This window comes from Anopheles coustani, chromosome 3, assembly GCF_943734705.1.
Source record: "Anopheles coustani chromosome 3, idAnoCousDA_361_x.2, whole genome shotgun sequence".
Classification (NCBI taxonomy): Eukaryota; Metazoa; Arthropoda; class Insecta; order Diptera; family Culicidae; genus Anopheles; species Anopheles coustani.
Genome location: NC_071288.1, coordinates 49,110,880 through 49,134,874, shown reverse-complemented (window position 1 = coordinate 49,134,874; position 23,995 = coordinate 49,110,880). Strand labels below are relative to the sequence as shown.

Sequence of the window (23,995 nt, the reverse complement as noted above, 5' to 3'; positions counted from 1 at the left end):
ACCAGGAATTTTTGATTGTTTGCTTTGTGTTGTCTTTATAGCTTTGTATATGTTTTTTTTTTTAATTTAAGATACTTACGATATTTTTGTTTTTGTTGCCTCATAAACGTTCTTTTGGCATCGTTTGTAGTTTTTACATTCGAGCGACGACCGAACTTAGGAGTGTACAATCAACCGTGTAGTTACCAAGTAATGCATACAGTGAAACTATATTTGCTTCATTACACATCTACGCATTGGCACGTTTACCAAACGCACTTACCTCTTCGTGCGAGGGAGTAATCATGTCGAACAATCTTCTGAACCGACTGCCTAATCAGGCTTCGGTACACATTGGACATGACACTAAAAGGTTACTAAATGCTTTTTAATAATGGTCATGCTAAACCATATTTAAATCCTATAGTCGAACGAATGTTATTTGCACTCCGGTGCAAATCTTAACGATGGCACGGCATGGTTAGGACGATTGTTGGGAAACTGGAAATAATATTCCAAAGTTCATTGGGCAGCTGTGAGATCCTGTGCTTTATGGAGAACGGCGATAAAAAAATAATGTTTGATGGGGCAAGGAGGATGAGAAATGTTCATTTAATGATGGATGAAATTCAACTGAAGCAACAAAACCAATAGGAACCATATAATCGCTTGTAATAAACGCTTTTACATCAACCGAAGGTATATGAAAATTAAATAAAAATTCTATTTAACAAAGAGCATTGTTTCCGTGTTGCTCATGCTGTTTCCGAACCACGTTGCTCCTCCGGACGTTTAAAATGTTTGAAATTATTGCAAGCAATTTTACCATTCGAACAACATCTCATACAACATCTGCCTTGTATGCAATTTTGTGATTCACAGAAAAATTATAAAAAGCGATCTCTTTCGTTAAGAAAGTCAAAATTACACTCAAATGTTTGTAACCACATAAAACACCAAGTATATTATTGATTATAAGAACTTTCCCATTGGAATGTATAAAAATTATCAGTTTGTCTCGCGTGAAACGTGAACCCAAAGTGTAGTGTTGGAAAATAAAATCCGGATCGGATGGTCGGGATCCTTGGATGGAGCAATATGCTTGAAACATTGGTTGGTTTTTTATAGCTTTTAAATGTTCTAGAGTGATTTTTTTCAAAGAATATTCATAAATTACTTTTAAACTATTCACACAATTCCTGTGTTTGGTAATCAAAAATATAGGTTAGACTGAACTAACTATTTATTAACAACATTAAAATTTGTGTATTTCCCAATTGTTTTCAGTAGAAGCGAATTTCAAATTGGATTTCAAGTGTCGATTCCAAGTGCGATCTGAAGTGGCCGGAGCGATTCTCCGATGGGAGCAGATTATCTCATCACTATACCAAACGGGTTCCAGCAGCAAGGTTACTATACGCTCCCTCTCTTTCTCTCTCTGTCTGGAGTGTATAACTACCTTGTTCCAGCAATATCACGCACACTGACTCCAGCATGCAATCCGGTTCCAAAGATCGATGCGACAACGGCACTGGGGCAGGGGACGGAGCACCGGTCGTAATGAACCGTCCCCGCCGCGGGTCATCAAGCGACGGGAGAATCGACCGCTGTTTGTGTTGTGCGTTCCGTCAGTTCTTCAAGTGCCGTGTTCGCGTCCGGACGTCCGTGCCTTTGCATTTACTCGACCGTTGTCTTTTGCTCCACCGACCAAGTTGCTCCATTTCGGCTAGCCCTTTTTGCGCCGTTTTAGAAACGCAGCTTATCACCGTTTCCAGCACCTGTAAGTGTGTTTATCAGCCCGTGTAGTATAACCCCCGGCAATTGGTTTGTTTGTCGGTCGCCGCTTCCCCGCTCCTATAGTTCACACGGCTTTGTTGTTAGTGTCAATTCGGCGTTCGGCCATCGGATTATAAGGCTCCAACTGTTGCGATCTCGTTGCAGCATCTTGTGAACCGAGAAAAGCGGCCCCAAAAAAGAAAAAAAATCAGACGAGGATAAACGAAATCGATTTAAAAGCAAAACACACCGAAAGCAACGTACCAACGATGTCGACCAACCGTGCACCGAAATCTGGTTTCGCCGCCGAAGCCCAGCGAAAGGTAAGTTTTTGGGGCTCTTTTGTTGGCTGCCCTCTCCGCGGTTCTCTGCCCTTCTCCCCGGGGGCGGGTGTCAAAAACGGGACACCCGTTTTTTTGCCTCTCCCTCTTTCGGGATAAATCCCGTTGGTGCGTGGGAGCAAGTACTGCTGCAGCGATGCATTCCAGACACGGGTGGCCGGTGCCAGGGAACCCTCCACTCGATGCTTTCTCTTCAACTCCGACGACAAACCCACACACCACGACCTTCGTCCCGGAGTGCTGTGTGTGGTGGAATTTGGCCGGTCAATCTGCATCTCATCGCTTCCCCGTCGTGTGGGGATCCCTGGTACTGCATGGGACAAACTTTAAAGGAAACGGGAAGAACCATCGGCACGATGTCCGTTTCGGTTCGACGGTATGTGGAGGGTTTTGAAGGCAGAAAACCTGGCCGCCAGAGGATAAGAGGGATAAAGCAAAGAGTGAACCATCAGGAATCGGGAATGGAATGCTTCCTGTGCACCCGCCTTTCTCCTGGTTACCCCGCAGCCAACAAGATGTTGTTGACTGAGTGCCAACCGAACGGCGAACCGTTTCCTTTTTCTTTCGTTCACGTTTGTTGGCCAGCTTTGGGGTTTGCTGCCTGGCGTGTTTTCGTGTTCCTTTTTATTTGCTGTTGCCTGCTCTTATGCCTGGTTGACCCGTTTTTCCCGCGGTGCTCGTGCGCCTTTGGTTTCGTTATTATTTAGCGGTGCGCGCATTATCTTTGGGCAACAACGGAAAGGAGCTAAAAAACATGTTACCGGCAAACTTGTGTTATGTTTTGTGTTACTGTCTAAAAATAGGAAAAGTTTAAATGAGTGACTTATTTTTGTCCTATTTTTAGCGCGTTTATCAGCACCACAAACAACACAATTTTGTACTAAATATACTTCTTTTCTAGAGAAGGGTATTACCCATTTTTTATTGCAATATGTTTTCAAATTTTCCCTAACCATAAAAGAAACGGGCAACCACTTTATAATACTTACGGGAAACTGCTGATTCTTGGAAGCAGAAATCGCTTACTCATGCGAAGCAATCAATCAAAACTCCAACGTCAATGGTGTCCTATACCACACCTATGCCATAAATGTTGGAGGACAATTTTGTTCGCAATCACGCCACGCTGACCTGCGAGGTGGGACTGCCAAAAGGGAGAGCAAAAAAAAATACATCAACCATGTCGAAGTAAATCGATCGCGCGCACCCTTCAATGTAGAGTTCTTCCTTCCCCACGCTGAAGAACTTCGCCGTGAAGCTGGTTGATAATTGTGTTTATTTTAGATACCATCGACCAGGTCGAAACAAGTGGTAGACTTTAAACACTGTATACGTTAAGTTGATATGGGTCATTTTAAAATTTCGAAATATCTACCCTTGATATTGTTGTTGTAGAAGCTTGATTGAAAGTTTGCCGAAAAATTATCCTCCATGGAACTCCTTTAGCCTCTTTTTTCGAAGCGTTTCCTTTTCTCCTAATGCCTTTTTGATTACGTTGATTAAGCGCGCTAAACGTTCCCCAATCGAGCACATTGCACGTGTCTGTAATTAATTCGCAATTAAAGACCCGGGGCAGACGCATCTGCTCTAAGTTACAGTCTAAGGCGCGGCCACGTTTGTGCTCCTTACGAAAATGAAGCAAAGAGCCGCTGACCCCACGGAAACTGCAACTTGCCATTGCATTGTTCATGTCTGGATTAAATTATTAGGGCTTGTTTTTCGGCTGTGGTTCCTCGCATTTATTTTTGTTCACTGTGAATTTTTGGCAATTTTTTTTATAGTGTTGTTTTGTGTAGAGAAAAACGGAAGGCTCAGTTGAGTAGCGAATGTTGCGAATGAGAAGCCACCCCGTGGTCTGTAGAAAGTCAATCCTTGCTGACTCGGATTCGTTGAAAGAGTTGCGCCGGATAGCACCGTTTCGTATCGCTTCAAACTCGATGGTTCACTGCCATTCGGGATGTGTTCACGGAGGGTGGCGGAGGATCCACATTTATCGTATTTGCAGCCGCGCCTTTGCCGTAAACGAAATCAGCGAAAGTAACAGGCAAATGAAAAAGAAGATTCCTTCCCTGCAAAGTGACCGATGATGTCATCCTTACGAACGGGCTCGGGCTGGTTCTCGTCAGAGACCATTCGGATTGCGGTTTCCTTCCTCCGTGCCATCCCTCCGAGGGCTGTACGTCCGCTTGCGTACAGGTTTGTCCGTGTAATGTTCATTTCTTTTTTCTCGGCACCTTCGAGGTGTTCAAACAGGCGACCACGCCAGCCGGATGTTTGGCGTCCTTGTTCCTGTCTCGCGGAAAACATAAAAGTCATGTCCCAAAACAGCGCACCCTTCTCGTTTTTTTTATGAGCACCTCGTGTTCGTTCCGACCGAGAGACATGGTTAAAATATAAAGTAAAAGGGGTAGCAACAAAAAGGAGAATAAAAACGATAGTTATACATCCCCTAATTCGCCAGGTGAACATTACGAATTAATTCGGCCGCGTCTGCTGTAGGAACTAAACGAAAAAAATTGACAAACGCATTCTCTGATGAAAAACTCCATTACTTTTTTATTGCAAGAAACTATATAAAAAATCTGGCCTTATTCCTTTTAACCGATGTTGGTCCCTATGGAAACCTGATTTGAAGCACGTACTTCATCGGCGCAAAAACGTATCCCGTTGTTGCCATGGGGAGCGAGAAACATCTTACGAAAAAAGAAACAGCTCAACGCGCTTCATCCCGCGCTTCCCAATTTGGTCGCTGAAGAGCGTTTGTGTTGTTGAAATTTAAATTCAAATTCAAACGTTTGCGCTACACGCCACGTTCAACGTCCGTTAACGGTGACTCACGCAAATTCCATCCGAAACGATGTGTTGAGACTTCTAGCTGCTGGACTTCTGACAAATGAACGAATGATACTTACCGCTTGCATAATCGTTCCAAGCACGCCTATGGACGCGTGTGTTTACTCGCACTTTGCGCTTCCACTTGACTTTTTGGCACATTTAACGAAGATCCACTCGTTCGGTGGTTCAGCACCATTTTGACTGACGGCGATAAATGTACGTTCGCGCTTTTGGATAGGTTGGGGGGCGGAGGGAAAGGAAGGGTTGCGATGGTGGAAAACAGATCGGATACTGTGGGGCTCGCCCGGCCACAGAAAGCAGCCAGCGTGGGATAATTTATCTCGAGTGCGGCTGCTTCCAAGGACAGCGCCCCTATTCCGGGAAGCGTAATGAATGAAAGCAAGAAAAGTGTGGTACTTCGAGATAGAATTTCTGATGAGTTCCAGGCGGGGGAGCCAATGTTTACCCGGTCTTGTTGTGGTGGCGTTTATTTATTTTTTCTACTTCGTTTCAGTGCGAAGAAACCCAGAAACCTTGACTTCATTTTTAGCTTAACTCCAGCACGGGTGGCACATTGCATTACTTTACGTTACTTTGCTAGCCTAGGAAAGGCCTTGCTCGTTCGCCTTGGGGAGCCTTGGAGTTGGAGGCGTTTTTAAGAGACACTCTGCTCAAGAAGCTACCACGTTTGCTGAAGTGGAGCTGTCCAAGGTTTTGGCACAGCCGAGGATGGGCCACCGGTGAGGGTGTGGCGCCGCATTTCGTTACGCTCCGTTAATATGCGCCTACCTGCAGATGAATAAGACGTTGCTAGAAATTTTACGAGCCAGAATTCTTCAGAGGGCGGACCACACAATGCCCAGAATGGGTGATCAAAACCCTTTGTACCCGCTGAACTTGACACGAAAAGGCCATTAACTGTCAAACCATCCCAGGGAACCGATGCCGGTCATGTGCAAAACGTCGGTATAAAAGGGTATTCAGCTGTCAGTGAGGTATGCAGACGATGAGACCTAATGTGGATTAGCTTTTCACATACCGGTATATTTTTCTCTCATTAGTCCAAAGGCTTTTGGGTCGTTTTATGAAAGTTAGATTTCGATGAAACTCGTCAGATAACTTGAAGAATTATCATTATATGTCAGAAGAAATTCTTGCAACAAAATTGTCTTTCATGAAGTGCATATCTTCTACCGAAAACAGTTATGGCCAAACAACGGTACAACGGATGGTTGGTGGTACTTTTTGTCCGTACAACCCCGCTGCAGCAGTGCCGGACAGTTTTCAGCTACGACCGGATATGACCAAGTCATCAGTAGTCAAGTCAACGCACGGGCGCGTAACCTAAGTTCTCAGCGGTTATGAGAGTACATACGGAATATATGACACGGCGACTTGGGGCACATGCCGGGCATCCAAAACGTAAACAATGCATTCATGCGTGTCGTTCGATGCCGTTAGATTAAGAAGAAGGCGGAATTTTTCCGGAATGTACCACACATAACATACCCTCAGCCTCAATCTCGACACCACTCCTCGGGTACCTCCAATCCATCCAATTTCTTCAGATATTTTGGGGGGACGCGAACGGATTGTATTTATTCCGTGTGTCAGTGTTTGCAGAAGGAACAGTGGTACCGATCTCCGCTCGGGTGTGATCGTTCGATCCCGTTCCCGTTTACGAACCGTACGGATCTTTTTATGATGGCGATATAAAGCTTCTTTGGTTTTTTGGTTTTCGAAATCTTCTGAGTCGCAATCCGTTCGAAACACTTGGTAACATTGTTCTTCTTCAAGGAATGTTTAAAGAACAACGTCCATCGTCCGCTGTTATCTTTCATCGTTTTCTTATCGCCAATCCCACACACGTGAAAGCACTTCCGCCCGACGGAGAATGCGACAAGCAAACGGGTCGCACCGAAGTGCACCACTTTTCCGGAATCGCACCGGACTAAAGTCGACCGGTGTTTGGTTTGGTGCAGTGCCGCCTATGGGACGCTTCAACGACCCCGTATGGTTCTTAATTGGATCCACGCTTATCTGCCCAGTGATCTTTGTGTACGCGAACGCAATGGAACGGAAACAGACAAGTGTTTTGATTTGTGGATTTGAATTCCATGATTTAGTTCTATTTACACGGTGTCCAAGATTTCGACGAACGGAGGATGTAAACGACCCGCTGGGCAGCGTTAATCTGACTGTGATTTTTTACTTACCCAAATTACTCTCAGCAGGAATGCTGGGCTCTCACCTTCCCAGGAATTGGCAGTTGTTGAACTTTTGGCAATTGTGGAGCGTGTCCTAGTATTTGCTTACGGCTGTTAATCTTAGCATCTACCTGCGGCTATACGCATGTAGCCATTAATTATCTCCCGATCGGCGAGCGTTTAATTATGCCACGAAAGTAAAACATTTCCAAACACCCCGTGGGGGCTGTGGGATTGCCCTAACTTGGCCGAGCCCTGAGAATAGCGGTAATCATCAGCATCGATAGTTGGGGCGTGCTGGCTACAATATATTTATTTTTGCGAACGGAAAAATTGGAAAGCTCAATCGGAAGAAGTGCGGTTCCGTTAGCCGGAATATGATTAATTGCTTCTCGCCCCGGAGTGGCAGCCAGTAAACGTCACGAAATTGGCGGAATTGGCGGATTTGATGGTTTAATTATATTCCTTGGTTGGCACCGTTGGTTTTTAAGTGTTACAGATCGTCGATAAGTTTTGTTTTAGGTTTATCCAGACGTATAAATCACACCATCTGAAGAGGTTTCAGGAGTCGGCCTGCTTTGACCTAGAGGGAGGAACATTGTGCCGATTGTGGCCAAAGGTCTCGTCGAACGGTTTCCGGTTCCATTTCACCCTCGTCGCAAGGAACCCACTGTACCGCTTGAGGGTCGGGAAGAAAGAAAGCCATTTTAATACGTTATTTTGTACCATGTAGGATTTGTGGAGACAGAGAGAGATAGAGAGATAGGCAAAGTCAGACATATTTAAGCGCTATTGTCTCCCCATCGGAGGAGTTAACCGCTAAGCCGATCAGTTAGTCATTGGCTGAGACTTTTAAGCCATATTTTCCCGTCGACCGATAATGGAAGACACAGGCCGACATTGAATCACGGCTTTCATTCGACGTCTCTAGTGGAATGTTTGTACCGATAGCGTTATCAAGCGGGTGGCACACTACGGTGCTACGTGAAGAACTGACGCGAACGCGGTACGCGGGAAATGCCACCATTAGGAACTGATAGCTTTCCTTTCGCCCACAACTCCCCCATTCTCGTTTCAATCGAATCGAATCACCAACTCCTACGGGGTTAGTAGATAACACGTGCACAATCGGGGGCAGACAACTCAGAGTGACTTGGAAGTACGATAGAGTTGCTCGCATTGGATGACGCTTTTCCTGTCCGCGTACGATTCTTCACGAGCTGAAGTGATGTTGTTGTGATGATTTGGTTAACACTGTCTCTCACTCGCGCCGTCAAACCGCTGCTTCCCTTTTTGAGTTGAGCTCGGCTTATTCTAGTCCCCGGTTCCAACCGGAACGCACCCAGTTCGATGTCACATCAATCAACGATGGTCTGGGTTTGTTTAACCAGAGACTTCCTTCCGCAGGCAATGCGGTTGGTGGAACAACAACAACAACAAAAAACACTAAATCCACACGGGCCTGAACACCCATGTCTGCTTGAAAGGCGGGTTGCTAGTGACTGGACTGGTTTTTGTGAAACTTTCATTGGAGTTGTCTGCCGTTGGTGCGTCTGTATACGGACTGGTGCACTACCTTAGGCAGTTTTTTATTTCTCCATGTGCGTATTCGAAACGAACGACAATCGGGTTGTTTTAAATGACGTCGATCGTTCCGGTTGCATCCGTTGGCCCTTGGAGACGAGCCCGTGATAAGCGTGTGGAGTGTTTTCGCTTATGAAAACTAATGGTCGCGACGTGAACTTCAACGATGATCACGATGAGATCATACTGGCATGAAGCGAACTGTCGCTCTATTCTATCTCTCCTTCTCTACCCACCGTACGATTGTTGTTGAAGTCATCCATATTTTGGGACGGATGAATTTTTCCACCGCAATTCGTGTGGAACCCGCCGAAAAGTGCGATGGATGGAGTCCAATCAATCAACATGATTATATTTGAACGCAACGCTTGTCTACGCCTGACGTCTCCAGCGGGCTGAGGCAAACTTGAAATCGGCCTTTCAAAGGGAGGGTGTTCACATTGGCAAACACATTTAAGATAGGGACACATACGCACACTCTCTCTATCTCCATTAGCACATGTTTAGTATTAGAATTGTCGTCAATTTGTGTTCACTCACCCACTTGTCCGAGTGTCACTTGGAAATCCCATATCTACGGTCATGTTCCCTTCGGCTCGTAAAATGGCCATCGACAACGGTAAATTGAGCAAATCCGTTGGAAGGTTTCACTACGTCTGGCGACTGACAAGGATTCGTTTTCTACCGCCGACCCGGCATTCGTGGCCCCTCCGGTAGTGGAGGATACTTGAGGCGATTCTCGACTGAAGGAGGTTAGGGATTTCATTACCACGCTAAATGGAGCGTCGGCTAGGGCAAACTACATCATAGATAAGCTTAGCCGTAGCTTATTTGACCCACCGTGCGGGACACGTTGTTACACTGGTAGCAATCTTGTAATGTCCTCAGCGTTGGCGATAAGCGGAGGACATAGAGTGTTTAATTGTTTTGGAAGAATAGTTGTTGCCTCACTTACTGAGTTGTTATATACTACGCTACGTGAGTTGTTTGAGATCCCCGTACAGGGTAGTGCAATAAAAAAAATAAGCTGTTACTTTCAATGCAACTGGCCCCGCTTCAGCTGGATGTACTCGAAGTGTCGATGCTGAGTGGTGAAGTCATCGCCCAAGTCATCAATTAGTGGTTTTGCGCAAGCTTGAATAACCGAGGTGGTGGATGTAATGGGGAGCACTTATTTGTACTCATGCTTACATTGGCTTTGATTAGAAGTTGAATGTTTCGCCCAGTGTCCGGCTACAGAATATGAATATGGGCAACTGCCTAGACTCCACTTATTTCACACGGTTTTTTTTTCTCATAATTTGTAGAATTTATTGAAAAACCCATGAGATATAGAAAATTACTCTTTCCGTATAGAAAAGAATCCCTTCAATGTGTTGGATAAATCTGCGATATCACCACACGAACACCCCCTTATTGACGAGTGATAAGGTGTAAACATGTTTATTGAAAACAAGCAATTGCGTCATGGTCCACGTAAACTGTGGCGCGATCGTCCATTTTTCCGGTACGTCTCGAAGACGCTGGTGCTGTATCCACCTAGCGTCATCTAGTGCAGTGGGTCTGTGGTCATACATTCTACAATGGACCGTGAATCATTTACCATAACTGTTTGTCAATATTGTTTAATCGTGAGATTCTCTGAGAATACGTCAAGTTGTTTCTAGTAGAAGAAGGTACATTGTGAGCATTATTGCTCATCGAGCAGTCGAATGAAGACAAATGCGATTAAAATACGGTGGCTTCGTCGAGAGAAGTAGTTTTGGGTAGTACGTCATCGAGGTTTTGGGAGTAATTATTTTAATAACGTTTTAGGTTATCGGGTACGTGTTCCATGACCTTGATATTCACTGAACAACCTTACGCAACTTGGTTTGAAAAATATAGTCATAGTTTTTGGTTCGTTTGCTTGTTTTTTTGTTTGTTTGTTTGTTTGTTTGTTAGGAACCTGTGAAAGAGATGATTTTCATTTTTTTCTCAGCATTCTTCCAAAACCTCCGAAAAAAGGTTAGAATCACCCTAAATCTAATCAAATGCAATGATTTAGCGTTCTCTGTACGTTTCCCCATTCTGGAATGGTTCTGCAAACGTACGAAGGAGACGCTCGAAGGGAACAGTTCTTGTAACCCAAAGTTGCTTTGAAACCTGAGAGAATAGAAGTTCCAGTTCTTCCGGCGTCGTCCATCATCTAAGCCGAACCGATCGAGCGACTTGATAAACGATTTGGGCTGATAATTTTTGTCAAAATTCTGACAGCTCAAAGAGTAGCAAATCTTCGTGAGCCTTTGTTGTTGTGAGTGAATAATCATTCTGCGTTTTTATTTTTTATTTGCGAAGGCAGCGAAGAAAGATCATCACGGAACCGTTGCGTGGTAACGCGAAGCTAACCATAGCGCCTTGAAGGTGTTACTCACGACTTTGCAGAGGTTCTGAGAATAAAAGACGTCAAGCAGCCTTAGGCACTGTGTGAGAGTGTGTGTCGATTTGCCATGGAAACGCGCGAAGTTCTTTTCATGAACGTTAACGTGATCATCGATCGATGAACGTGGTTACACGGCTTTATCCTAACAAGGAAGCAGATCCCGGACCAGACATACCAGCCAACCTTCGTCCCATTATCAACACCTCGTCGGATGTTTGGTACAAACACATGGGCCCCCTCCTCCTGCTTAATCAGCCCATAGCGGCAAAATCATCACACGAAGCAGACGACAACAGCGCGAGTTTCTAGATAAGCGCGTATCCATTTAATTTTCCTCTTTTCGCCCGGTGCACCGTGGGTGGTAGAAGTGACCCAGAAAATGGGTGCTTTATTTACGCTCATCACGTTTTCGTTTTCGTGTTGATGAGGATGATGATGATTATGATGTGATGATGACGATGACGATGGTGATGATAACGAGCGGGCGGTAAAGATGTAAAGATGTCTAAGCATCGGCCATTCGTCAGCCGAAATCACGCTCAACGGAATGTTCACTTTAGATAATCGTTTCGAAATTTCACCACACCATTTGATCAACGTTGAGTACATTTACGTGTACTGAACCATCGACGGGGGGTCACTCTTGGAGGCGGGGCGCTGTCACTTTGAAATGGGCCCAGGGGTAGAATTGGTAGCATAAATCGACAATCGAAAAACTCCGAATCCGAAAGTAAAACAAGTTATTTGACCCATTTGATTTTGGGCTGTGGTTTCTCCACGTTTTCACCGACGGGAAAAGCGCACAAGGTTCAGTCTCGAGGGGAGCTCAAGCTGATGTTACGGCGATCCTGGTAAGTCAGGGATCTCAGTAGACGGTCGCCTAGTGGGATGGTGGTCTGGCCCGAACAATCGACGCTTTTTCACTGGCAATCGTCAGGGATAGCTTCAACTCAACGACGACGATCCAGAAATGGGGCACCACGCCGTCGGGAGCTTTCGCTGCGTTCTCGTCGTCTTACGTCGATCATAGAAAACCGGTTCGAAGCGGGCTGAAGCCGGCCCGAACCTGTTGTTGTGGTCCTTTAATAACCTACGGAGATACGGCTTGCAGAATGTTTGTGCCGAAGCAAGTTTTGATGATGGAAAAGGCCATTTCACAGTTCCTAAAAAAAAGAAAGCACTGTAACGATCGATCACTTCAATCGGTAGCAAAATCTGTAACTGATAAACATGAAACCAACAGGCCTTTTTGTGGCACTCATTCGGGGTAGAATGGTACCGATGCGATGGTACTTGTAATTGATTGTACCGTTTTCTTTCAGCAATTTCAAGATGACCGATAGCGTGCTAGATGCACTTACTGTGTCCAGCGTGCCATCATGCTGGTTTCGATTGCTTTTCCAAAATAAATCATTCGATCGATGCAAATAATGTCACCGAGGCCAAGTGATATGCATCCAGGTCCTCTTGTGTGCTCCTGGCGTCCGACTCAATCGTGGCGACAATCGGAGGAAATTGAAAACGATTGTCTCGTCCCTATCGGGCATGCATGATAGAAACGGTGGGGGAAGGCAAACCAATATGGAATGAAACGATTAAATGAACATAAAAGCCAACCCCCGGCTCAAAGTACATCATACGCAAAGGCGATGCTGACCCCAAGGAGGAGGAGGAGGAGGAGGACGACCCGTACGATCGTAAAACCATTAATGGCTATCGAAAACCGTATTGGAAGATGATAACACAAGTGAAGAATGTACTTGAAAATGATCCAGACTGAGAGAGACGGATAAATGTGTCCCTTCGAACCGAGCCCCGGGGGACAGCTTGCGATGGCAATAAAAGTTGATCAATAAAATTATGGCTATCTGCTGGGTGCATTTCAACGCTATGGACCGACCACCTTAAGTGTGATACTCCAGATGGGGGGAAGTAACCGAGTGAACTAAGCACATGGTAGGTATAAGCGATTGGCCAGTTTTGCTGGGACAATTACGTCCTCGTCCCCATTGGTTTGCGCGCATTGTTGACTTAGATGATTTGTTGCCGAGGCTCAAACGGTATCGATTCGCATTGAGATCGCACGGGATAACATTGTTGAGCATTGGAGTGCCATTCGAGGGTAATTGAGTTTCCTTCTTTTTCAATTATGTAAGGACAGTAAAAACTGACGCTCGTTTAGATATGGGACTCGTTATTGTTTTGTTTTACTAGGATGAGTCGCTTTCTTTGGACTGATTATCAAACGTGTGTTTTGATGTAACGAACGTTTTGGCCGAGGAAAAAAAAAACATTGTAAGAACCGAGGCGAAATGTCTTATATATATTATATTTTTATAAAGTAATCTAGGAAAAACTTATTTAGTTAAAAATATCATTTTCAGAATGCAAAGTTTTAGTTTGACGTCTTAACTATTCCAAAAGAAATTTTTATAATATATTTTCTTCTAAATGCGATAATATAGGGAAAACAAAACACAAACAAAATAAACGTATCTGCTAAGTGAACCACAAACACCTATTCAAGGTTTTTCTTTTCCACAAAAACTTTTGTGATACGTTGACATGTTTTTGTGCCAGAAAAACGAAAAAAACATTTGATCTCTCTTTGATCAACAAGAAATTCTTTGATATAATATGGTTCGATTCTTTATTTTCTCCCATGTTACTTAAAAATAACTATACGTTTTTAGCCTAGCCAAAACAATTATTTTAGATAAAAGCTCTTCAAGTAAATGCATCGAAACAATGGTGGCAAAAGTCACTACGCAACTGCTTGTAAGCCTCAAGGTTGCAGATTCGCCAACGAAAGGGTTTGATCGTCTCTGCCTTTGTACACCTGAGGCTGGAAAGTTGATCTACTGTGATCGTCGACTGGGAGAGACTTCCTTAAGCCTGCACTAGTCGCCACGCTGGAGTTGGAGCTAATGCGTTGTGGTTTGGCAGCTACTTTGGTGTGGTTTGGCGGGTGCATTTCTATCCAGAAGTTGTATTCTCTTCCTTAGCGTAGTTGTGTGCAGTTTTTGTGCTGCAATACGATCCCTCTCAACGGTACTTCTTCGTATTAAAGGGAACTGGTTGTGATTATTTAGCTCACTTAGCGCTAACGTGAGGATTTCTGGTTTTATCAACGTAGAAATTACCCATACCGTAAGGGTGCAGGCGATCCGCCGAGGGTGGCGTAGGGTCTTCAAATTACACCCTATAGTGCCACAACATAATGCCCATATATGATGATGAATGCAGCCGTTAACGAGTCATAGGACCTCCCGAGAAGTCATCGGAGATCTTGTAGCGAACGAAAAAAAAAGAAACAACAACTGTCGCCACTCGGAACGACCAGGATTTCATGCGGGTCTCAGGCCGGTGTGTTTCGCCCGCCAGTAGTTGTGCGCCAGTACATCGTGCCACCAATCCGCGGCTTGCTTGGTGGCGTACTGCTGACCTAAACATCTTCCCATAGTGTGCGACCTAGACGCCAAGCAGCCGTAACCCTCCGCAAAACTGCCAACCGACCGAAACCGATAGAGTCCGTGTGTACCGGACGGCCCAACGGCGGTTGTCCCCCCTTCGAGATCGGCTGACCCGGATCGTGGTACGAAATAACTCGGTCAAATACGAGTCGCGCCGCGGACACGGTTTGGCATTTCCTTTTTTGTGTAGCGCTTCGGTTTTCGACCACGATGTTGTTCAGCTGCAAAAGTTGATAGCAATGTCGAGGAAACGGGTGGTAGCGGGCCCAAGGGAAAGGCATTGGTTGAACTTTTTTGTTGGTCGAACTGAAGTTGTTTAACGAGCTGTTTATGAGCCGGCTATCAGCCGAGCCAGTTGCATATGGTAAAACCATCTGTTCGGTGTACTGCGCCGTTTTGGTGAGAAACAAACTAAGGGAACCCAGTGCGCACATTCCGTGACGCTCCATAGTTGGGGAGAATTTGAAGAAAACGTGTTCTAAATTAAATTTCATCTTCATCAATCTTAGATTTCCTCTTGATCGTAATCTGTTTTCACAGTTCCCCAGAAACCCCTTCAATCACGCTTCGATTAAGAACCCTTTTCAACACTTACACTTACTTCCGCAGGGGTGCAATAATGTGTTGGTCCCTTTTATACTAGAGCCATTCGAAAGGAGGTCACAAAAACCGATCCACGGGGAAAAAAGACAACAGAAAAAAAAACAGATACCATGTGGTTGAACTTCTTTACGAAACCGCGCCATCCGGTGAGCCGTTCTTATGAGTAAGCGATAAGTAAGCCGAGGGCCTATCCGATGACAGACAGACAGAAAGCTGCCCCAAAATGGTGCGAGCTATGAATCAATGGAAGTGGCGATTACCAAATTTTAACCACCATCACTTCCGATCGGTTCAATGCGTAAGCATTTTGATTTGCTAATACCGATAAAAACCGATTCGGAAGTGGCCAGACGGTGACTGTCATTTGTTAGGTGTAACGTCATTTTTGAAATATTTCCCTTCCGCTTGCTTTGTGAAAAAAAATATTACAACGCGTGGTTGTGGCATCTATTTTGAGTTGAATCACTCACATTGATCAACCTGCACAACTTTTAAGCCATACTCAAAACATGTGGATGAAACGCACCGGCATGGCGTTCGGAACGTTGAGTAAAGGGAGGTACTTTCGGGGCGTACAGTCCGATGGAGATGGAGCCAAATATAGAGTCATTGGCGAAATATTTGAATAGCTCTCAAGTGACGAACCGGGTACGTCCTTCGATCGTGTCGAAAACGCCATTTTCGGAAGGGCAGACCTTGGCCGATGACTCGCGTTCGCCATGATGGCATATATCTGACAGCTCCACCAGGGTGGAGAGCGGAGGTTGTTGAATGCGAACCACGTTAAGCATTGATTCATTCGATCTGTATGGCCATATTTAGACAGAGCAAAGCAACAGCGCTCGCAGGTCGTTGGTTGGTTTCTAGGCGCTTCTAGACATCGAGTATTCTTTGCCAAAAAACCCTGGTGAATCGTGTAGAAAAGGAAAATGAAAATATCTTCGAGTTGACGCAATTCTGATAATCATTTATTAAACCCCTGGGAGTCTGGAAGGAGTGTAGAATAGCAAAGGCAGGATTAAAAATCAAACAAGTCTGACACTTTAATTCTCACTCGGGCGCACGTTTTGGAGAAATCTGGCTTAACCCGCACGATCTTGCCGGTGTGAGGTGTGCAACCTACACACCAACTTGCTGAGCAAACATATTTGCCCGAGCGCGCACCTATACCACGGCAAGGACTTTCACGGGGACGATTTTGGACCAGACACCACCCTGCTGCAGGTCGTCCTCCATCGTATACTGCTGTACCGGGGCTACCAGGGCTTGTTGTTGTTGTGTTTTTAATGGTGGCGAAACAAGTTGTTGCTATATGCACCCGCCGCGCGAGAGGCCTTTTTTAAATCCAAATATGGAAGAATCTTTAAACGGAACATACGCAAACGGTGCGTCGCCTATACCACCACAGACGACATCCAGTCAAGGGTGAGTTTTCAATTGAACGTTGTGCCGAGTCGGCCGAAGGTTACGCATACGGGTTTGGCAAGGAGGTAAGGTCCGGAGGCACATCTCGGTTAGCATCACTTCCCTCGTAGGGTGTTCGCTTCAAACCTTTGAACTTTGAATTTAAACTACATCTTTATCGATGTAACAGTGTACTTTCGTGGCTAGACCTTCACTTGAAATTCCACAAAATCCATTTCGGAAAAAACACCATTGGCCACTACTGGCTTATGGTGCATCAACGATCACCCTTCTGTCATGTAAGGTATGTAGATCAGACCTTCCCCACGTCCGGTCTAGATGAAGACACCTTTGAATGCTACCTAACTGCTAATGCTCTGCCCCGTACAATCACTTCATTAGCGTACGTTTGATCGCTTTCGTTCGTATTGATCCGTACCGAGCTCAAAAAGAGCCATAAAAATTCCCTTTCAGTACCGGCATCTGCTGATTCAATTATTCGACACACGTCCTGCGCTTACGTCAGACCCCGACAAATCCGACGGGGCACGTCCTATGGCGGGCGGCCATTAACATTCACTGTTCATTTTGCTTCCCGGCACTCGGGAATAAAGTGATCGAAGCGAATTATTTGGCATTTGGAATTAGTTCTCGTCCAAACTCCGATCAATAGATATCTTCGACCCAGCGGTGGGTTGTCTCTGGAATGCGTGCACACCATAGAGATGTCTGGAAGCGGTGGTTTCGGGTATCTTACCGTTGCCATTTTGGGAAATCCCTTGTACAATTTGGCCTCTTCATGTCTCGGTTAAAGAAGTTCGGCGAAAGTCGCTAGCTCCCCCCTGAGCAGGGGAAGACGAGAAAGATAAGCAGTACGGCCAGCCATCGTCTCACCAGCAACAGCCGGTTGTCTGGAGTAACACAAACGGTTTTGTGATTGTGGCCAAAGATGGCAACGACGACGCACGGGGAACGCCAACTAGTTGCCACAGGCCACTAGCTCTGTGTCTCCGTGTTCGGCAAAGAGAAAAGATTCGTTCGTTCGTTTGACAAACGAGCAAACGTTTCGCCTAATTTGTCCTCCCCGGTTCAGCTTCATTTGCGATTCAGACGCCACCTCTCCCGATGGAGGGAGAGGGGATCCAGCGGGTGAAGGTGGAGGTGGATTGCCAGGAGGTCATCTCGAGCGCTAGTGCTCCGACTAGAGACACATGGTCGCAGGCAAACGATGAACTTAAAAGGCGATACAAACACCTCGGCCTCCCCCTACGGCACAAGGAGGTGGTCAGCTGGTTTGCTGACTCTGCGAGGCTTAAAGTCGTATTCCGTGTGTGCGTGTGTCTACGATGATGGCAACTTCGACTTCGAGTGTGTCGCACAATTAGTCATCTGGTGTCGCTTGTTCGATGGCTGGCCGACGTCGTCGTGTCTCAATCAGCGAGAGACAATCTTGTCTCCGTGTATGTCCGTACTTGTGGAAAGTGAGGTTAAAAAGAGGCAAAAGCAGGCACGGTTGCATCCAGTCCCAAGACCCATCCAGCCATAATGCACACCGGTCCGTATGCCACGGGGTGAGGAAGTTTCGATCTCAGTTCGAGATTTCCCTGCAAGTGGCGCTTCGGAACGTGGCGTGCGAAATGATCGACTATCATCATCGGCATGCAATTGAGGCGACATGTGTGCGCACTCTAGCTAATTGCAGGAATTAATTAACGCTCTTTTCGCTTCCCGACCAAAGCGAAAGCGATATGCGTGCCTTTATTTTTACTTTTAGAGAGACGAAGTTTTCATGGATCGCAAATCCGTTTTTTGTTGTTCAAAACCTAGGCCTGCTTTGGTAGCACATTGGACGTTAATTTGGATTTGAACACGACACGAAACGTTTCACAGCACGCTCGATGCGGGAGAGGTTATTTTGCGCCATTAAAAGTGCATCTAATTTGCATGCCAGGTTTTTGTTTATACCGTATTAACGTGTGCTTTCGCTTTCGCCCGGGCTTTTGACATACCGGTTCCCGACAATAGGCCATTTGAGGCATGTCTTTATCTGCTCCATCTGGTACAATTCCCTTGGTCGGCTCTATCGGATGAATTATGTAGCCATTTTTCACGCCGGTGTTCCACACGATGAAAATGTTAAACCCCTTTTTATGTGCGTTGCTGGAAGTGTTTTTAAAGCATGCTTATGACGTGCTGCACCGGAATGAATTTGCGTTGCAAAGTTGTTTGTTAAAGTAAAATAAATCTGCCGGCAGCATCATCTGCCTGCTTGTCCCGGATGGTGATGCAGTATGGCGTGGAGGAGACAATATGTTTGCAATGACATCAGCCTCGTGCCGGTCGGCTCTGGCAGATGGATGACCAGATGATGAAGGATGTTGGTTCAAATCATTTTTTAAAAGTATTATTGTCGAAATAAAATAAAACAATACATACAGTTTTGTAAATCATTTGTATTTTGAATGAAACGAGCTAAAGAAGGGCATCGGTATGATGTTCAAAGAAATTATTCAGATTAGAAGATGGGACTTGAGAGAAAATGTTGATTAATTGCGGCGCGAAGTCGTATGTTCGGACAGAGGTTGAGGATTACTGCAAGCAAGATACATTGAAGAAAGCCCTATTTAATAGAAATTCTTTTTTGGAATAAAATGTGAACCAATCCTATCCTCCAGGGTGAAGCTGAACTAGACTCAATTGAAACCTTAATTAAATGATTATGCTTATTGGTAGTCCCCACACCGACCTCCCATTAGTCTCCACGTAAATTATGCACGAACGTCCTACAACAGCTATGGTAGACATTTGCAATGAACGTTTGTCGGGGAAAAAAGAACTCTCCTTGTCAATCATTGTGGTGCAGCCCCACGGGGACACGGTCCCGATATAGAATGAGGAAAATTCCAGTTCCGTTCTGGGTTACTGTGACTCGCCACCAGCACCTGCAACCGTAGAAGGCGGCTTAAAGGCTGTCCGGTGAAGGCATGGCTATACTCCTCGAGTTCACTTTTTGCTACCTCCAATTCAAGGATGCACTGAGCCCGTTGGGGGATTTAACTACGAGCTGCTTATCTTCCAGTTTTTACTGGTTGTTACTATCTTCTCTCAGTAATGTCCTTGACTGGGCCACTTCCTTCGTTTGCCGATGCACTTTGTGTGCGTGCGCCTTGCTCAAGCGATTGTGCCTTGACCGTCTACCGATTGCGATGATGATGGTCGGAGATGTGTTTGTGCAATGCACACCCCGCGGATCAGGGTCAAGGTGTACCGGGAAGATGGTGGGTTGTGTTGGCCAGCGGGTGGTGCACACAGTAGGGGGTAAATATGAAACTGTGGTATTTTATGTGTCTGCGATACCTCCAAAACCGGCGGGGCCGTCTGGAACATATCCATCACCGTTTTCGGCCGTCTTTCACACAAAAATCAATCGACATTAATGAGGTTTTCCCATTTCTCACCCACTCTTTCTTACACAGATCAACTCAAAGTACAGCGAAGAGCTGGCCGCCGAATGTCTGGAATGGATCAAGGAGGTAACCGGCGAGCCGATCAACACGTCCGGCGATATGGATAACTTCTTCGAGGTGCTAAAGGACGGCACCGTCCTCTGCACGCTGGTCAACGCGATCGAGGCCGGCACGGTGAAGAAGGTCAACACCAGCAAGATGGCGTTCAAGTGCATGGAGAACATTTCCGCCTTCCTGGAGGCTGCGATCAAGTTTGGCGTACCGCCGCAGGAAACGTTCCAGAGCGTGGACCTGTGGGAGCGACAGAATCTCAACTCGGTCGTCATCTGCCTGCAGTCGCTTGGGCGCAAAATGGCCAAGTACGGCAAGCCCTCGATCGGCCCGAAGGAGGCGGACAAGAACGAACGCCAGTTCAGTGACGAGCAGCTGCGGGCCGGCCAAACCGTCATCTCGCTGCAGTATGGCTCGAACAAGGGAGCCACCCAGAGTGGCATCAACTTTGGCAACACTCGGCACATGTAAACGTGAGCTGCGCGGGAAGATGGCATACCCTGGAGCGGACATGGTGCGGGCGGTTGCTGCGCCCGGGCGGATGTCTGTTTCGTGTAACATTCGCGTGTGTTTCTTAGCATCGTAAGCAGAACTCAGTTGTAGCGTAGAGTCGAGGAAATCGTTGCATATCTTCGTCCGGTAGTCGGCAGTATGTTTACGTAAACCAGTTACGTACGTGCGCCGGAAACACGACCTGTGCAAGCACAAGGAAGCGAGGGTGAAAAGGGAAAAAAACAACAAACAACAGAACAAACTTTTAGCTTCCAAGCAACCTTAACTTTGACCGTCTTCCCATCCGGAGGCCAAACGCTGAAGCAACTTATTCATTAGATCAATGACGACAATTTTCCAGAAAGTGCATTTCGGACGAGAAAAATAAAGAGTAGGGCGAGAGAAAAATTAAACAATTACGAAATAACGTACCTTTTTAATATCGGAATACGATAGCGCCTTAGAAAATGAGAGACTTTGAATTGGCATAGTCGAAGTGGAAGCAGAGAAATATTTACCACAAGCACAACTTTGATATTTCCCCCCGTTTGTAACGCATATTTTCCCTCCTGCCCCTGGTCCCTGTTATCATTCCAACAATATCGTATGAATTAGGAGCCAAACCGAAATATTGTTCACCCACAACTTACACATTCCATAGTACGTTACGAATCATACCGACTAGCAACAAGTTTGGCCAATAATTAGACTTTATGGTCGATGTGGAACCATTCTCATACCAGGTGGACCGCAGCCGATGTAGTGAACCTTTAGAGCCTAATGACCCAAGAAGGTCGATGAAGAACGTTGGTGCCATTTGATGATAAAAGAAAAACATAGTTGGATTATGCTATCGCTCGTCACCGACGGCAAGAAAATAAGGAGATAAACACAACGAAAGGATAGGTTAAGGACCCGGTCCCAATCCTAGATAAAACCCACTGCAGCGGGTGATAGTTATTATTGCTTCCCTTGTTGGGTTTGTTTACTCCAAGACGATTATCGCAACAAACAAGGCGGCGCACAGCCAAGCGTTCTTCTCAAATGGCAGCTTGTTGGAATAGCAAAAGGTCCTGTTTTTCTGGTTCTCAATAATGATCTAGCAATAGGTGGCCTTATCCCTCGTAGTCGGAAGTAGTGTTGTTAATGGATATGGACCTAGAAATTAGACAAACGTTTTGCAATCGATCAGAATTTGGCATCGTTGTAACATGAGCAATTCTACAGCGCATTGAAAAGTATTCAGCGCCCAACGTCCAAGCGAAAAATTATAATCGAGGTATATTTTCCGAGATATGTTTTATTCTATGCCTGATATTTGTTCCGTTATGCCCTAAGTTTGTGCTTTTGAATCACATGTCGTTTTTGTTTTCTGAGATCATTTACAATGCGAAAAGTCGTAAATTATTGACAGTATACATAAATATTTCTTTTGTTTAATGTAATTGTAAAATGATAAGTTATTGTCTAATAAACCAGAGAACAAACGGTAAAAGGAGCATGAAATTCTAAAATTATGTTTTTAATTTAACGGCTGCTGTGGTTCCCCATCAAGCATTTTGTGTAGTATGGGTGAACGGGAAAGCTATATCGAAGTAGAGCGAGATGGACAGATGATGAATCCGGTTGAAGCTAGTTTGAAAAGGGGATTCAAATTAAATTCAACAGTGCGAAAGATGCAACTGAACCAGATGCAACTCTCCTATGTAAACGTGATCGGCGAGAACTGTCAACAACTATTCCGAAACTTTTGTTGTGTTTTTCCGTCTTCAAGTGAACCGTGAAGTCTTCACGGTGAAGCGGCACAAAATTTCCCCTGTTTGTTGTACTTAAAGTGTTGTTGTTCATAGTATTCTTAAAACTTTAAAGTGAAGCTATTCGATTATTCAAAATCTGTGCAATTTGGAGGATAAATTTAATTTTAGAGGTAAAAAACGTCGCTGCAAAAGCGAATGTTGTATGCCGGCTGTTCTAACCTCAAATTGCGTTGTAATGTTTCCAGGCATTCTGTACTAGTTGCACCGTTCAACGATGGGTGTTTGGAGTAGGTTTATGACGAAAAAGTTCGTCTCAGGCACTGTGGTTGGTGTGGTTGGTGGGGCAGCCGGTTTATGGCTCGTTACGAAAACGATCGACCGGCAGACGGTGTTCAACTCGTTCACCACCAACTACGAACCGTCGCCCTGCGCGCAGTGGGACTGGAACTGGGATCAGTACGTGGACAGTGCAAACTCGCTGTAGAAAATGCCGGGTCGATACTTACGTTTGCTTTATCCCCTTCTAGTCGGGATCCAAAAAGCTTGGTGAAGCCTTTGAAAAAGGTTGATGATCCGGAAGCACAGAATGCTTACAACAAAGCGGTAGAGCTGGTGAAAGGTCGTGCCACACGGCACCTCATCCTTGTACGCCACGGTCAGTACAACCTTGACGGTGCAACGGATGCTGAACGTACCCTAACGGCTCTTGGTCGTAAACAGGCCACGGTAAGTGGCAAAAGACTGAAGGCTCTCGATCTGCCGTACGCCGAAATCGTTCGCTCGACGATGACCCGTGCCCAGGAGACGGCACAGATTATCGGCGAGTCACTGCCACATTTGAAGCTGATAGACTGTTGTCTGCTGGAAGAAGGATCACCGATCCCCCCCGAACCACCGGTCGGCCATTGGCGTCCTGAAGCTTCGGTAATGAAGGGTGCTGGGTGGAATGCATTGTGAATGTGTCACACTAACCGTTGCGTTTGATTATGATTTATCATTTTAGCAGTTCTTCCAGGACGGTGCTCGCATTGAGAGTGCATTTCGAAAATATTTCTACCGGGCGGATCCGGCCCAGAAGACGGATTCGTACACGATCATAGTTTGCCACGCGAATGTGATACGGTATTTCGTGTGTCGTGCACTCCAATATCCGGCCGAGGGTTGGCTACGAATTTCTCTCGGACATGCGTCCCTTACGTGGGTTTCCATCTACGCGGACGGCCGGGTGTCTCTGCGTACCCTAGGTGATTGTGGGCATATGCCGAAAGAGTTGCTTACGCGATAACAACGAAAAAGGCCTCAATCGTCCCGCGTTTCAGTGATTTGAAGACTTTCTTTTATTTGTTCGATTCAATTGTATGCAATATCCGTTATGTGATTTGATTAATGTGCTGCAATTAATTGAATATGCAGAACGTTCCTTTTCCTTGGATCTTATAATCTCCCCCATTTAAACAACAATAATTAAATATCAGTTCCAATGATGCTCGACGATAATTTACCTAACGGAAAGAACGTAGTTATGCCGGAAGTGTTTTTCGGTGAAAGTAGAAAACAGAAGTGAATCCTCATAGAAGCGGCTAACGATGAGATCTGGGTAAGTG

At 45.6% G+C, this 23,995-nt stretch overlaps 2 protein-coding genes across 5 annotated transcripts; both read left to right on the top strand.

The window, feature by feature from the left end:
- The first annotated feature begins 1,554 nt into the window (after positions 1 to 1,554).
- On the top strand, positions 1,555 to 22,132 carry LOC131260802 (myophilin). Of its 3 annotated transcripts, none has more exons than XM_058262623.1 (3): positions 1,555 to 1,759; positions 1,861 to 2,078; positions 20,101 to 22,132. In XM_058262623.1, exons 2-3 carry the CDS (start codon positions 2,025 to 2,027, stop codon positions 20,611 to 20,613), a joined length of 567 nt encoding a protein of 188 aa, XP_058118606.1. In that variant the 5' UTR covers positions 1,555 to 1,759; positions 1,861 to 2,024; the 3' UTR covers positions 20,614 to 22,132. The 3 variants fall into 3 exon arrangements, with proteins under 3 accessions (XP_058118606.1, XP_058118607.1, XP_058118605.1); XM_058262624.1 differs by having other exon boundaries at positions 1,840 to 2,078; XM_058262622.1 differs by having other exon boundaries at positions 1,556 to 1,759; positions 1,921 to 2,078.
- A 277-nt stretch (positions 22,133 to 22,409) lies between these two features.
- Positions 22,410 to 23,868, top strand: LOC131272440 (serine/threonine-protein phosphatase Pgam5, mitochondrial). Of its 2 annotated transcripts, none has more exons than XM_058274168.1 (4): positions 22,410 to 22,561; positions 22,637 to 22,847; positions 22,919 to 23,315; positions 23,398 to 23,868. In XM_058274168.1, the coding sequence occupies exons 2-4, from the start codon at positions 22,666 to 22,668 to the stop codon at positions 23,674 to 23,676; spliced, it is 858 nt and encodes a 285-aa protein (XP_058130151.1). In that variant the 5' UTR covers positions 22,410 to 22,561; positions 22,637 to 22,665; the 3' UTR covers positions 23,677 to 23,868. The 2 variants fall into 2 exon arrangements, with proteins under 2 accessions (XP_058130151.1, XP_058130150.1); XM_058274167.1 differs by having other exon boundaries at positions 23,395 to 23,868.
- Positions 23,869 to 23,995: the final 127 nt, after the last annotated feature.